Below are 14,032 nucleotides of genomic sequence, written 5' to 3'. Positions count from 1 at the left end.
TCTTAGCAACTTTCAAATATGCAATATGGTATTTTTAACTAGGGTCACCAGGCTGTACATTACATCCTCCAGACATGTTTTTTTACTGGAAGTTTGTACTTTTGACCACCTTCATGCCCTTCTCCTACCTACCCCCACCTCTAGCAACCACCAGTCTGTTCTCTGTATCTATGAGTTTAGTTTTGTTTTTCGTCCTTTTAGATCCCACGTATAACTTAGATGATAAAGTATTAGTCTTTCTCTGTCTGACTTATTTCACCTAGCAATACTGCACTCATACGTCTATCCATGTTGTCATAAGTGGTAGGACTTCCTTCTTTTTATGGCTTAATAGTATCCTATTGTGTCTGTATTTATATATTTTTATGTATACATTGTATTTTCTTATCCTTTCATCCATCCATGGACACTTAGGTTGTTTCCATGTCTTGGCTATAGTAAATAATGCTGGAATGAACATAGGGGTACATCTATCTCTTTGGGATAATGATTTCATTTCCTTCAGATTGATTAGATTCAGACTAAATTTTCTTTAAAGGATCCCACTCATTTTTGGTTTTTTTTGTTTGTTTGTTTTTTTGTGGGAAAATTTGGGGTGGAAGGTTGACAGTCCTGCAAAAATAAAATTCTGAGATGTATATTCAGACATATTAATACCAAAGACACTAATTTGACAGTAAAAGGCTTAAAAAGAGAGAGAGAGAGAGAGAGAAAATTATGAAACTAGGAAAATTTTTACTCATTCAATTTCTTTAATATTTATGAGATTATTCAAGTTTCATAGCTTTTCTTGGGTTAGTTTTGGTAAGTTACACATAGAGTATATATTTAGAACTTTAGCCATTATCTAAATTTTTACAGTTATTAGCAAAAAGTTTTCATGGTTCTTTGAATCTTTGCTATACCTGTAATTATGCCCCCTCTATGACTTTGCTTTATTGCCTTAACAATTTCACAGAAGCTTATATATTGCATTAGTCAGTATGCACAACCAATTTGGGGTGTTGTGTCTTTGTTTCCTATTTCACCATTCAACTTTTATCTTTACTATCTCTTTCATTCTACTCTTCTGTGGCTCTCTAGTCTTGTCCTCTTTCTAGTGCTCTTGTTCTCTTCTTTGTCCTCTTTTCTGTGTTGAACCAATCCCATGCTGGCTGAAGGACCCCATAGCTATCAGAAACATCCCTCTTCAGTGAAATTCCACTCCCTTTGTGTGTGCCACTACCTATCACGCAAGGTTCCCTCACTTTGCTTCAGCTCACTTGGTGTACATTTTCCCAGTTACCATTTCTAGGACATGGGAATAAAGAATACGTATCTAGCAGTGTGGCTACAAAAGCTCAAAATAACCCATGCAAAACAGTGTTTGGCACGAAGTAGGTGCTCAATAAATGAGTACTGTGCTTTTTAACATTATAATGAACAGCATGACTTGAGACAGGAAGTTCTCCCTCCCTGCCCCCCAGCCTATCTCTCTTTAGCACAGTTTCCTTCTTTGGATCTCAGCCAGTTGCATATATATCCTGTTGCTTTAGATGGTATTTGTGGGTAAAAGCTTAGTGATTAGATTGTCACTGCCATCTTCAAGAATCTCTGGGCTGTCATGTGGTGTTCATTAGTATACCCACACACCAAAGCTTGCAGAAAACAATCATCCCTACCCCTTTCTATTGCTTGGATACCAATATCTTGGTAAATTTGTGCCCAAAACTCCTTCATGAAGTAGAGGAATTGCCGAAACAATTTCAAATACTAAAAGTAGGAGTCCATCTCTCAAATTCACCTGTGGTGATTTGGCTTTTATCAATATGCCTGTGTCTTTTTTACTATGTTGGCCTTCACTTACTATCCTTTTTACTGTCTGATTTTTTTTTTTGAAACTGTGAATTAGAGAGGTTCAATTTTAAGTTCCTTTTAGCAACCAGTGTTGGATTTGGGCATTAAGAAAGGACTTAGAAGAGGCTGGGAAGAGCCTGTCTTCATGGTCATTTGCATGTGTGCGTGTGTGTGTGTTTGTGTGTGTGTGTGTGTGTGCGCCTGTGTGTGTGTTGTTAGGCAATTTGTGTATATATGCACAAATTACTCCGCAACTTGTTTACTTTAAAATCTCTCAAAAGGCATGTATACCATGAAATTTCCCCTTGAGATTTTTTTGCCAGTTTGTATTTTTTTATGGCATACTAACATTTATCTTTGACGTTTGTCTTTAAAAAAATATTTATCAAGGCTATGGCATTTGCAAATGGTTCCTTATTTGCAACTAGGTCTGGCTTCTGTATGTGGGGCACATTGGGTTGGAGATTTTCATAATTATTAAATAGAACTCTGAGTTCCTTGCTAGGGAGACAGTTTGATGGCATTGAAAGAACAAAGGCTTTGGAGTCACTCACACTGGGGAAACAGGCTCCCTTATTTGCCTAGGAGTGATTCATCTTAGGTCTCAATTTCTCTTCCTTCCTCTCTCCTTCCCTCCCTGCCTCTCTTCCTTCTTTCCTTCCACATTGCAAGAGTGTTTCTTGCAGCATCCGTCGTACCTCGAAAGGACCAATAGTGGTCCATATATGTTGAGACAGGAACTTAATTTCTTAATCCCTAAGATGAGGTGAATACTTGAAGGGGTATTATGAAAATCAAATGAGATTACATATTTGAAATTCCTGGTATATAGTGGGTGCACCAAAATAAAATTGGTTTTGTCTCCCCTTTCTTTTCCCCTCAAGAGCATCCAAAATAACTTAGCGCAGGAGCAAGGCATGGCTTCCATAATTATTCTTCTGATTTCTCTCTTTCGAAAAAAAAAAATATTTTCATTCCAAAATAAAATACAAATAGAGAAAATCACATAAATAAATGTCCTGCTTAGTGAATAATGCTAACATTCTTATAACCTCTGCCCAGGCCTCAAAAATACAACTTTGCCAGACATCTGGGTTCTTGCATGTTCCTCAACTCAACACAAAACCCTCCTTCCCTCCAAAGTTAACTACTATTCTTCTTTTATAATGATCACTTTCTGTATTTTCTTAAATGGCTTTATCATCCAAGTTTGCCTCTGTAGACACTAGCTTAGTCCTATTATTATTATTATTATTATTTTGGTAATTTGATAAACCTACAGTTTCTGTTAATCACTGTCTTCCCCAATTCCTTCTTTTTTCCTTTATAGCATATCTGTTGAAGAACCCCTTTAACCTGTACTACTTTACAGTCTGGATGTTGCTAATGCATTCATGGTGCAGTTTGCTGGGTTTCTCTGCCTCCCGTATTGTTTGCAAATTGGCAGTTGGATCTGGAGGCTTTATCAGACTCCATTTAGATCTTTTTGTCAAGTCTATAAGTCAGGTTATGATGTCTGCGTAGCTCTTGTTTTGTAATATTAGTTGGCATGGATGCTTGCTGCCTAGATCCATTTAATAAATTAAGGGTTAAAAAAGGATAATCTATTTCTATCAATTCATTTTCATTTATTAGCTGGAATAATTTAATAAGGAGTTGCTTTCTTCAACTCTTTGGTTACCCGGTACTATGGTTCAGATGAAAAAGGCAGGATGCATGCTTGATGTTTCTTTTCATTTTCTAGTTTTCAATATAATGAGCTGACATCCTTTTATCTTCAGAAGTTGATAAATCTGTTTTTTAATCATTCTGATATCATAAGCTTAAGCATACTTAATGTATCCTAGTGTGTTGCTTTTTAAAAAATCTTCATTAAATTTCTACGTGTCATATCTTGCAAGGCCAGCAAGAGTCTCTTCAAGTTGGCTCCTGGATTCTTTTGTCATGACCTTAGTAGTCTTTGATCACTTCCTGTTATTCGGTGTAACAAAATCTTCCAAACTCATTATTTCCAGCCCCAGACCTAGAATTGGCCATCTTGCCAAGAAACTCTGGTTTCTTCTATTGGAAGCATTCTGTTGATGAGGCTCCTTTTTTTTTTTTTTTTTTTTTCTCTCAAGTGGGAACCAAGAACCAGAAGCTTTTATAGGAACTGGAGTCCTACTGAAGTTAAATGACTTGCCTCAGATTTCATGGTGATTATGGTAGATACAGGAATAGGATCTCAGATTCCTGATTTCCAATCTAACGCTCCTTCCTTCACACCACATCCTAAGTACTCATGCTTACAGTCCCCACATGCTATATGCAAACTACAGAGAGACTGAGTGTGATATGAAGCAGGCACTTAAACAGGAGAGCTTGGCTTATCCCTGGAATTTGGCCTTTGGAGGAGAGGGGGTCAATTCTGCAGAATTATTCCTAATCAGATTGATTCATCAAATCTATTCTATTCATCCACTCAGCAAATTTGACTTGTCTCCTTAGTTGTGTGCCAAGCTGTGAGCATTATGTTGGTGAGCAAAAACCTATCTCTTTAACCACTATAATTCTATTTTGTGCCAGAGAAAATTGGCAGGAAAATTGATACAAGGGACAGCTTTTATTTTGTTTCCTAAGTAAACTAAGTAAAGGAGAATGTTGTAGAATCCACCGAGGCTCAGTATCCTTCTCTATAAAACAGGGCTATTCACAGAACCTGACTTAGTGGTTGGAGAAATAAAGTGAGATGATGCTTATAAAGTGAATTGCTCAGTGCCTAGTTCAATAAAGCACATTTTATGTTATCTTTATTGTTTTGAGGATTTCAAAGAAGGTCTTCCCAGCATTTTCCATTGCAGACCTCTCTTTATGCAGGATAGAAGGGACAGAAGGTCTAACAGAATTCAGAGTTGCCCTTGGGGGACAGAACACGTTATGCCAGGAGGATCTGTCATTGGCACCAGCTTGCTCCCTTAGTAACTTCCCAGAGAAACAGCCAAATCTCAAAATCTCTGCTCTAGGAAATCCTGGCAGAGACTGGAGCTACAGTGCCTTCCCTCTGCCAAGGGTTCTTCACTTACTCTGTGCATGAGCCATGGACTTCTTGGAAGTCTGGTGAACCCTGTGGACCCCTTCTCAAAGGGATGTTTTGAAATGCATGAAATACAATACACGGGATTTCAAAGAAAATTACTGATACTGAAATATAATTAACAGATATTTTTAAAAAATAAACTTGAGGTATAGTAATATGTGCTTCTATAGTCATGCTTTAAATGACAAGATCCAGCATCAGATCTAAGATATTAAAATATCTAAATGATGACTATAAATGATACACCAAGACACCTGCAGCAAATGTAACATGGTATGGAAATATCTGTGGTTTCCATTGGTAACAGCTGCTAATAGGAAATGCTAAATTTTACCTAATGATTGGAGGAAAATAAAAAGATTTAAGTTTTGCCCATTCACATTCAAAGATCTACTGAATTCTACCCATGGAACTCAGGTTAACTTTTGTTATTACACTATAGAGCTTTACTTTTTATGAATCTTTAGAGAAATTCTATTCTTATCTTTAATCCTCCCCTCCCAGCATTTTACAGGTGTCTCTTGCTACCCAAAAGTAGAGCGTTCCTACGGAGCTTTTTCACAAGAGGCATCTGGGTGGCTCAGTCAGTTAAGCATCTGCCTTTGGCTCAGGTGATCATCTCAGAGCCCTGGGATGGAGCCCTGCATCAAGCCCCACTTTGGGCTCCCTGCTCAATGGGGAGTCTGCTTCTCCCTCTTCCCCTCATGCCACTTGTGCTCTCTCTCTCACACAAATAAATAAATAAAGTTTAAATAAGAAGAAACCTTTTGCCAGCCTAAATGGTATGAAGCAAAAAAGCAATTACCATTAATTTATTTGGAAACATTTTTGAGCATTCCCAGACACCCCCCGAAATTACCACTTTTAGGCTTTTCTGATACTTTGGGACACATCTTGCTAACAGATGCACAAAATAAATTGAGATAAAGCACAGATGTTCACAGAGTTCAAAGCTATGGCAGCTGGATGCTGAGATGCTGAGTATGGTTGGTTCTTAAGGAAGGAGGTTGGTGGGGCCACTCTTGCTACTGGGATGTGTGTCACCTCTGTAGCAGCTCACTACAACACAAACACTGACTGCTGTTTTCTCTTTTTGCCTTCTTTCATGGAACTGAAAGTCCTCTTTGAATTTCTTGCAATTAGCAAAAACAGGTACTAATATAGGTCTTTTATAAAAGCGAGTGGCTTAATAGGAACTTTTAAAAAGTGGAGAATACCAATGTCTGACTTGATGTTACGTAACAAGGGAACATGATGTAAATGTCAAATTCTTAAGGACTAGTTACTGGACATGTAAGATACAGTTTATATAAAAATTTCAGTGGTTCAGGAATTATATATTGAGCATCCTATGTTATAGGCCCTAGGTTAAACTCTGACAAATGAGATTTTAAGAGTCTTTCTTCCTCATGTAAGACTTTTTCTTCCTCAGCAGGGAAAAAAATATATATTTGCAGAGATACTATTCAACTGTGGTTCTTAGTTAGGAACCAAAGAAAAATGTGTGCACACCTAGAATATGCCCTTTGGAATGCATTATCTAAGAATTACCAGTATTACTTAATTGATGGCTGTAAAACCACTTAGCCTATCCCCCAATGAAGGCAACCAGTTTATCAAGTCAAGAAGTTTTATAGTCAATCTTAATTGACTCTCACCAATGTGAAGTGTAGAGACAACATGACATGGGATTAAGAGCAGGATTAATTGTCTTGTCTCCAATCAGACAGTTCATTTCAAATATTAGCTTTGCTGTTGTCTAAATGTATGATCTTGGGAAATCATTTAATCCATACAACCCTTAGCTTTCCTATCTGTGAAATGGGGCTTACCATAATAGTGATACCTACCTCATAGGGTTTTTCTGTCGATTGATACAAATATTATATAAAACCCTTAGCACATAACCAGGCTCATACTAAGTATTTGATTTCTGAGTTTTCGTGTAATTGTGGTTTGGCCCAAAGAAATACCTCCTGCTAGTCTCTGAGTAAAGGAGGTGCCAGCTTGTGCTTATACATACAGCTGTTGGTTTTCTAGTAGCAGCCCAAGGGTTAATACTAGAAGAGGGTGTGGGTGGCTCCTGTTTAGATAAAACCACATCCCAAAGCTCCCTTTTAACCTGGTTTGCTATTGTTAGGGTTTTTCACCACCTCTTTGAAGTTTCAAGATTGACAGATGTTATTCAGTAATTCCCGCCCCACCAAATTTTTACATGTAGGTTTTCAAAAAGAAATCACAGGAAGTTTGAGGGGAAAGTAAAACTTTGGTTTCTGATACTGGACGGGGGATTTCTAGAATCTTCTTCACACATAAATTTCAGGGGATTTCTGTTTTTTGTTTTCCTTAGCCTGAAAAAGAATAGAAGTTAGCAAGGAATTATAAAATTTCATCTATGGCCAGGAATTATAAAATAAAATTATCAGTGATAAGTGAACAGTTCATTTGAACATTTTGCACTCTTTAACCAATTGAAGACATAGTCAAGTTATTATGCAATTAGTATCTCTTATTTTCTAGTTGTGTTGTTGCCCCATACGTGAAAGAGAATATTCACATTGGACCAAAGTGAACTCTCCCCAAATTTTGCCAATGCCTTAGAGATTGTGAAACAAATAACATCTATACAAGAGGGGCCAGTTAGTAAATATTTTAGGCTTTCTAGGCCGGATACCATCTCTGCTGCATGAACTTCTTAGTTTCTTTCTTTTTCTAAACAACTCTTTAAAACACAAACATTTGTAGTCTATAGGGCTGTACCAAATAGGCCTTGGGGCCATGGTTTGCCAGCCTTGCTATAGAACATAAAAATGTGTGAGGGTCACTGTCTCGTGTGAATCATCATTCATTCGGCTTCTATAACCAACATTTGCTGAGTACTGTAGGTACCCTAACCTGAGCCAGCTGCTGGGTATAGCGTCATGATCAAGGAGTAGATTTACCCTGTAGAGCTCACTTTCTCTTGAGGAAAAAAAGCAACATGGGAATCAAACAGATTTATGATTATAAGGCATCTTCTGTGTTAGAGATGAGTGGGTGCTTCAAGCAGACACATTCATGAGATATTTCAAATAATAGAGGCAGAGTTACTGGGAGGGAACGTTGTTTTCTGCTCTGACACCTCTTTCATCCGCCCCCTTAACCTTGTTCTCCAGGCTTGTACTTTGCTGAACATGGGGACAAGCCTATACTTGTCCACTTTTCTTTGCTTTTTTTCTTTTGTGACTCCAGTGCCCTCTGTCATTGCTTTGTCCCATTGTCAATTCCCCCCTACTCTCACTCCCTGTTCTGTTGTATTCATGCCTCCCAGCGTGAGAAAAAATTTGGGTTTCCAAGAGTCAATTACCCTATTGTTTCTCATTTCCTTTTCTTTTTAATGCAGTGATATATCTTTCCCAAAAATAGTGACTATTTTTCCTCTTGGTTGCTGAAATTCAGATGTTTTGGGGTTACTTTTCCAGTTTTTCAGTCATCAAATAAATTTAAAAGCTAAGGTTTTCCGTTAGAACATATAGGCAGTAGAAGTTGGCATTTCCATTAGAACTGACCTTAGGACAGTTAAACCTGAATACCTCCTCAAAATAAAAACCTGAACACCCCAAACTGGCATAATACAAGCTTCATTTCTTACTGTGCTTCTTTAGGCGATGGTATCAAACATAATTTAGGTAATGGGTTCTCTTCGAGAGGTTCTGGTTCTCTCCCTTGCACCTGAACTATATTCTTATCACCGTTTTCTCATCCAACACCTACAGTAGCTGAAAACTGCCAAGGGAACAATTATAGTTACTTTCTCCTCTGGCATGATGTCCACTTACATGTCACCCACCCAACCTTTTCTTTTCCTTTCTATTCCCTTGTGTGGAGTTGTTGGTTTAGGAAAATTGCCCTTCCTCAAATAGATCCTATATTCGTATTTTTTAACATAGCATTCCTTCTAGCCAGCATTGACTTTTTCCCATCTTCCATTGACCAACTCAAAGATAGTCCTTGCCATGTGGTTCCCTGTTTCTCTAAGCTTTTCTACATTCCACCAATGTGTCAATTGCAATCCCCATTCAGCCCCTGCCCTGGATTGCCCTATGTCAGTATGCATCTGTGTATGCACCCTAATCCTCTCCTGGGTTATAACCTTTTTGAGGGCAGTGCCATACCCGTAGGAGGCACCCAGCAGTGCTGTGTTTAATGAGTGAATCTAACATCCGATCATGAGGACTGCTTGTTGTCTTTGAGGGAAAATGAATGACATATAAAAGGAATAGAATTCTGGCATTCTTGCACAAAGCTCTCATTGAACCGTAACTGCCTTTCACTATCTCCTGCCACTGACTGTTTCCATCCATGTTTTTCTTCCTAAAAGGAAAACTGTTTAACCAGGGCTGGCCAAGGCTAGCACATGAACCAAAGTTTGACATGTAAGACTTTATATGCTGTCAGTTAGCTGATTCTAAGGACTCTCCTCCATTACCCCACGGGTCCAAATTAGAAAACTGGCTGCATTTCCTTCTTTTTACCCCTCTTTTTTTGACCCCTCTTTGTAGTAATATCCCCACTGTTGTTGGTAAGATTTCCTGTTTTAGAAAACTGCAAGTCACATGCACATTGAAAAGAGGGATGTTGAGTGTATATAAGGTAACTGACTTCCAAAGAGACCCTTTTGCATAGACTTGTCTCCCCACCACCTATGTTAAGTGTGGCCTGGGTATTGATCAGAAGAAGACAAGCTGGAGTTTAGAAAAGAACAAAGATGATGCTAGAACTATGACAGTCTCTTCATTTTTACTTAATACATCCACACGAGCTTTTTGGAGGCAGGAGCTATATCATTCTTTCCATATTCCCAAAGCCTCCTGTCATGCCTTGGGCTTAGTCAACACTCAGTAAATGCCTTGTCCATTTATCCAACACTTACTGCAGACCTGATGTGTGTGCTTGGCTCTATTTACGGTAGTGAAGAAAAAAGACATGGCCCCTGCCAGCATGGAGTTCTCAATCCATTGAGGGTGGCAATATGAAACCCATAACTGGAGTCATAAGGATATAATTCAAAGTGTGCCAAGTTGTCACATATGAAAAATGGAGAGTGTTATGAGAATATATAAAATAAAACATTTCCCCCACGGTTTCCTGGATCATCTTTTTTTTTTTTTTTAAGATTTTATTTATTCATGAGAGACACAGAGAGAGAGGCAGAGGGAGGAGCAGGCTCACTGCAGGGAGCCTAATGTGGGACTTGATCCCAGGACCCTGGGATCACAACCTGAACCAAAGGCAGACACTCAACCACTGAGCCACCCAGGCATCCCTCCTGGATCTCCTTTAGAGAGTGACATTTAAGCTGAACTTTGAGAGAAGAATAGGAGATCTTGAATAGGTGGCCAGAGATAGAGAAGTCTGGACAGGTGCATCCATCCCCAGAATAAAAAGTCAAAATTTATTACCCAAAAAACTATACAGATGTTAAAACCTCCAGATGTCTGTGGTGTGGCCCCACTCCCTGACAAACCCAACTGAACCCAACTTCTCTCCCTCGTTTTGTTTCCATATCAGAATATGCCACCAACAACCCTGACTTGTTGTTAGTCATATTCCAAGTGACAGGCGTCAGCCTCCTGCCGCCCCTGGGAATCGCCATAGCTGTCATTGTCACCTTCTACTGCTACCGCGTTCATCGGCAGCAGAAGCTGAGCCCATCATGGGAGACCAGCAAGCCACGGAAGCTCATGGAGTTCAGCGAGCACCTGGCCATCATTCTGGAAGACGACCGGTCTGACATCAGCTCTACCTGCGCCAACAACATCAACCACAACACGGAGCTGCTGCCCATTGAGCTGGACACCCTGGTGGGGAAAGGTCGCTTTGCTGAGGTCTACAAGGCCAAGCTGAAGCAGAACACTTCAGAGCAGTTCGAGACTGTGGCAGTCAAGATCTTCCCTTACGAGGAGTATGCCTCCTGGAAGACGGAGAAGGACATCTTCTCAGACATCAATCTGAAGCACGAGAACATACTGCAGTTCCTGACAGCCGAGGAGCGGAAGACGGAGCTGGGAAAGCAGTATTGGCTGATCACGGCCTTCCATGCCAAGGGCAACCTGCAGGAGTACCTCACTCGGCATGTCATCAGCTGGGAGGACCTGCGAAAGCTGGGCAGCTCCCTCGCCCGGGGCATTGCTCACCTGCACAGTGACCACACCCTGTGTGGGAGGCCCAAGATGCCTATTGTGCACAGAGACCTCAAGAGCTCCAATATCCTGGTGAAGAACGACCTGACCTGCTGCCTGTGTGACTTTGGCCTTTCCCTGCGCCTGGACCCGACTCTGTCCGTGGATGACCTGGCCAACAGTGGGCAAGTAAGTTAGACCTTGATCCCTTACTTGTAGGGAGACTATGCTACCCCTCCATCCGTCTCTCAATGTCTTTTGTCCTAAACAGCCTTATACTCTGGATACTTGTCTAGGGAATCTAGCTGAAGTCAGGTGTTGACACTCATCCCGGCATGCCCCACTCTTTTCTGTCAAGGTGCTTTTCTGGTGAAGGCTATTTCTCCTCTTTCTGCCAACCCCACCTAATTCAGGACAGACGTTCTTCTCCTTGAGCCCATCTTCATTTCTTATCTCTCATTTGCAAATTACTTTTCATTGCTTCCAACACGCTTCATGCTTTGTCTCTCTTTTTCCTCTTGTATGCTTATACTTAGCCCTTCCTACTCTGAACTATTGGTGGCTACCTTGTTTTCTTTTTACCTTTCTAGAAGGCAGCCTCTTTGTACCCCAAATCCACATCCATTTGGTCACATCTAGCACAATGCCTTGAATGAGCGAGAGTGACCAATAAATATTTATTGAGTGAGTTGACGGACAGAGTGAATATATAATTCTACAGTTCTTTTGAAGCATCTCACAAATGAAAATAGAAACCTTTGTTGGGTAAGGAGATATTGAAAGGTCACTAGAAATTACCAAGCCATCCTTTATGAATGATGGTGCCCCATGTTTTCACACACTGAAATGTTGATGTGGATTACAGTGGAGTCTGGAAAGCACCATTGTTTCCTCTAAGCAGGTGAGGATATGTGTTGCTGAAGCATTTGGTTACTGCTCCGTCTGACCTCTTGAGTCCTTGGCTGCACAGCCAATGTCCAGATAAACGTATTGAGTGAAATATGAACAGATTAATATGGCAGCGTAATGAGTCATGCAGTGACCTCTTAAGAAGAAAAATTTCTCCTGATACATACCATTAAGAAACATTCCTTAGGATAATAATATCAACTCACCTGAGCTTAGCTTCCTTCCTTAGCTTCTCAAAAAGGTAGGACTTCATTGTTACTGAGTCAAGCTATACATGCTACAAAATCAAACATTTAAAAGTGATTCCTTCCCTTTGAAATATCTTTCTCTTTTTTCCTATGTATACCAACGTTTTCACATTATCCGTCATTTTCCAAACAAAACTACATAGCATATCCATCAAAATTATAAAATGATCTAGATTTGGTCTTTTACTGTCGAAATACTTCCGTGCAGTTTAGTTTAATAGAGATTTTATGAAATGATACTACATTCTTGGCACACTAGAATGTACCATGGAGTAAACAAAGAAGATTGAGACAGTCCTTAAGTGACTGAAGCAAATAGCAATAATTCTTATATGCCCCACAAATCTCGGTGTTTTGGGAATGAGAAAGTAGTTAATTTGCAAAAGCAAAAATAAAGACCTAAAGTGTCACAGAGGTTGTCTCCCCAGTTATCTGTGAGGATGTTATTGTATAATATGATGACATATATCATGAAGCTAGATAAAACAGCTCTGGGGTTTGGCATTTCCTTATTTTGGTATACTTTGTTTAAATTTTTTAAAGTGTTTTCAGGGAGAAAAAACCTATTTTTAAAAATAATTTCATAAGCTGTACCTTTTTTTGCCAGTCTCATTATTTAAAAGAGCATTGTGCTTTTCAAAGATCATTTGCATGTGTAGAGAACACATATCAGTTATATTTTTAAAATAAAAATGCAGTTGGAATTAAATGATGGGCCTCTGTGTCTCTTATTGCTTTAGGTGGGAACTGCAAGATACATGGCTCCCGAAGTCCTAGAGTCCAGGATGAATTTGGAGAACGTTGAATCCTTTAAGCAGACTGATGTCTACTCCATGGCCCTGGTACTCTGGGAAATGACATCTCGCTGTAATGCAGTGGGAGGTATGTATGGACTGCCATCATGGTGCAGGGGTTGATGTGTCTTCAAAATGATGTCATGTTGTTTGCTTCCATCATAATTCCAGGATACCGAAGAGTTAGCCCCACAGTGAGAACTAGTTGAGATCTGTTAGTATGTACCCATTCCAGAATGATTGGGAATTGCGCTAAAAAAGCCTAGATTTTTAAGCTGAAAGCCATGTTTGGAGCATAAAGTTTTTTTTTTCCTCAAGGATTTGTATTTTTTAATTTATTTAATCATGAAAGACAGAGAGAGAGAGAGAGAGAGAGAGAGAGAGATCAGCAGAGACACAGGCAGAGGGAGAAGCAGGCTCCATGAAGGGAGCCCAATGTGGGACTCAATCCTGGGTCTCCAGGATCACACCCTGGGCTGAAAGCAGCGCTAAACTGCTGAGCCACCACCGGGGCTGCCCAACATAATGCTTTTTAATCCCCCTTTTGAAGTATAATTGCTTTTCTCTTACATCTTTCCACAGATATTTAAATATCTGGCAGGAGATGAACACTGATAATATTTATAAGAATTAGTTCTATTTATCAAATGGAAAATATTTTTCAGGAAAATGTCTGATTTTTATTGGTTTTTCTATTTTAAGGTTTTTAAACCTTAAAAATTATAAGGTCCAGGTGGTAGATTTGGCTCAAAACTTATTTTTATGGAGATGACTTTCCTTTGTTGGAGAAAACAAGCAGGATGATTTGATATATATTTGTTTAGCTTTTTAAAAATCTAACAGAGAGGTGATTAAGGAATGCAGTATTCTTCAGGGATGGGAGGGTGGATGCCCCATCCACCTCCTGCTCCCCGGACATGAGAATGGCTCAGGTCTACATTTTTACCCTTTTCTGATTCTTTTCAGTAGTTTCTATAATGGTCTTAGCTCTCACCTTAAAATGTATGC

General features: G+C 39.5%; 1 protein-coding gene across 2 annotated transcripts in view; it reads left to right on the top strand.

Annotated features, from left to right (window-relative positions):
* The window catches only part of TGFBR2 (transforming growth factor beta receptor 2), an 89,779-nt gene that overhangs the window by 57,681 nt on the left and 18,066 nt on the right, over window positions 1-14,032 (top strand). For both annotated transcript variants that reach the window (XM_072726627.1, XM_072726628.1), the window contains exons 4-5: window positions 10,463-11,262; window positions 12,971-13,112. In XM_072726627.1, coding sequence (XP_072582728.1) covers window positions 10,463-11,262; window positions 12,971-13,112 — 942 coding nt within the window. The remainder of the gene's footprint in view (window positions 1-10,462; window positions 11,263-12,970; window positions 13,113-14,032) is intronic.

This window comes from Vulpes vulpes, chromosome 11 (assembly GCF_048418805.1).
Source record: "Vulpes vulpes isolate BD-2025 chromosome 11, VulVul3, whole genome shotgun sequence".
NCBI classification, from domain to species: domain Eukaryota; kingdom Metazoa; phylum Chordata; class Mammalia; order Carnivora; family Canidae; genus Vulpes; species Vulpes vulpes.
Note: the sequence above shows the minus strand (reverse complement) of the source record. Positions and strands in the feature narration are given on the sequence as shown.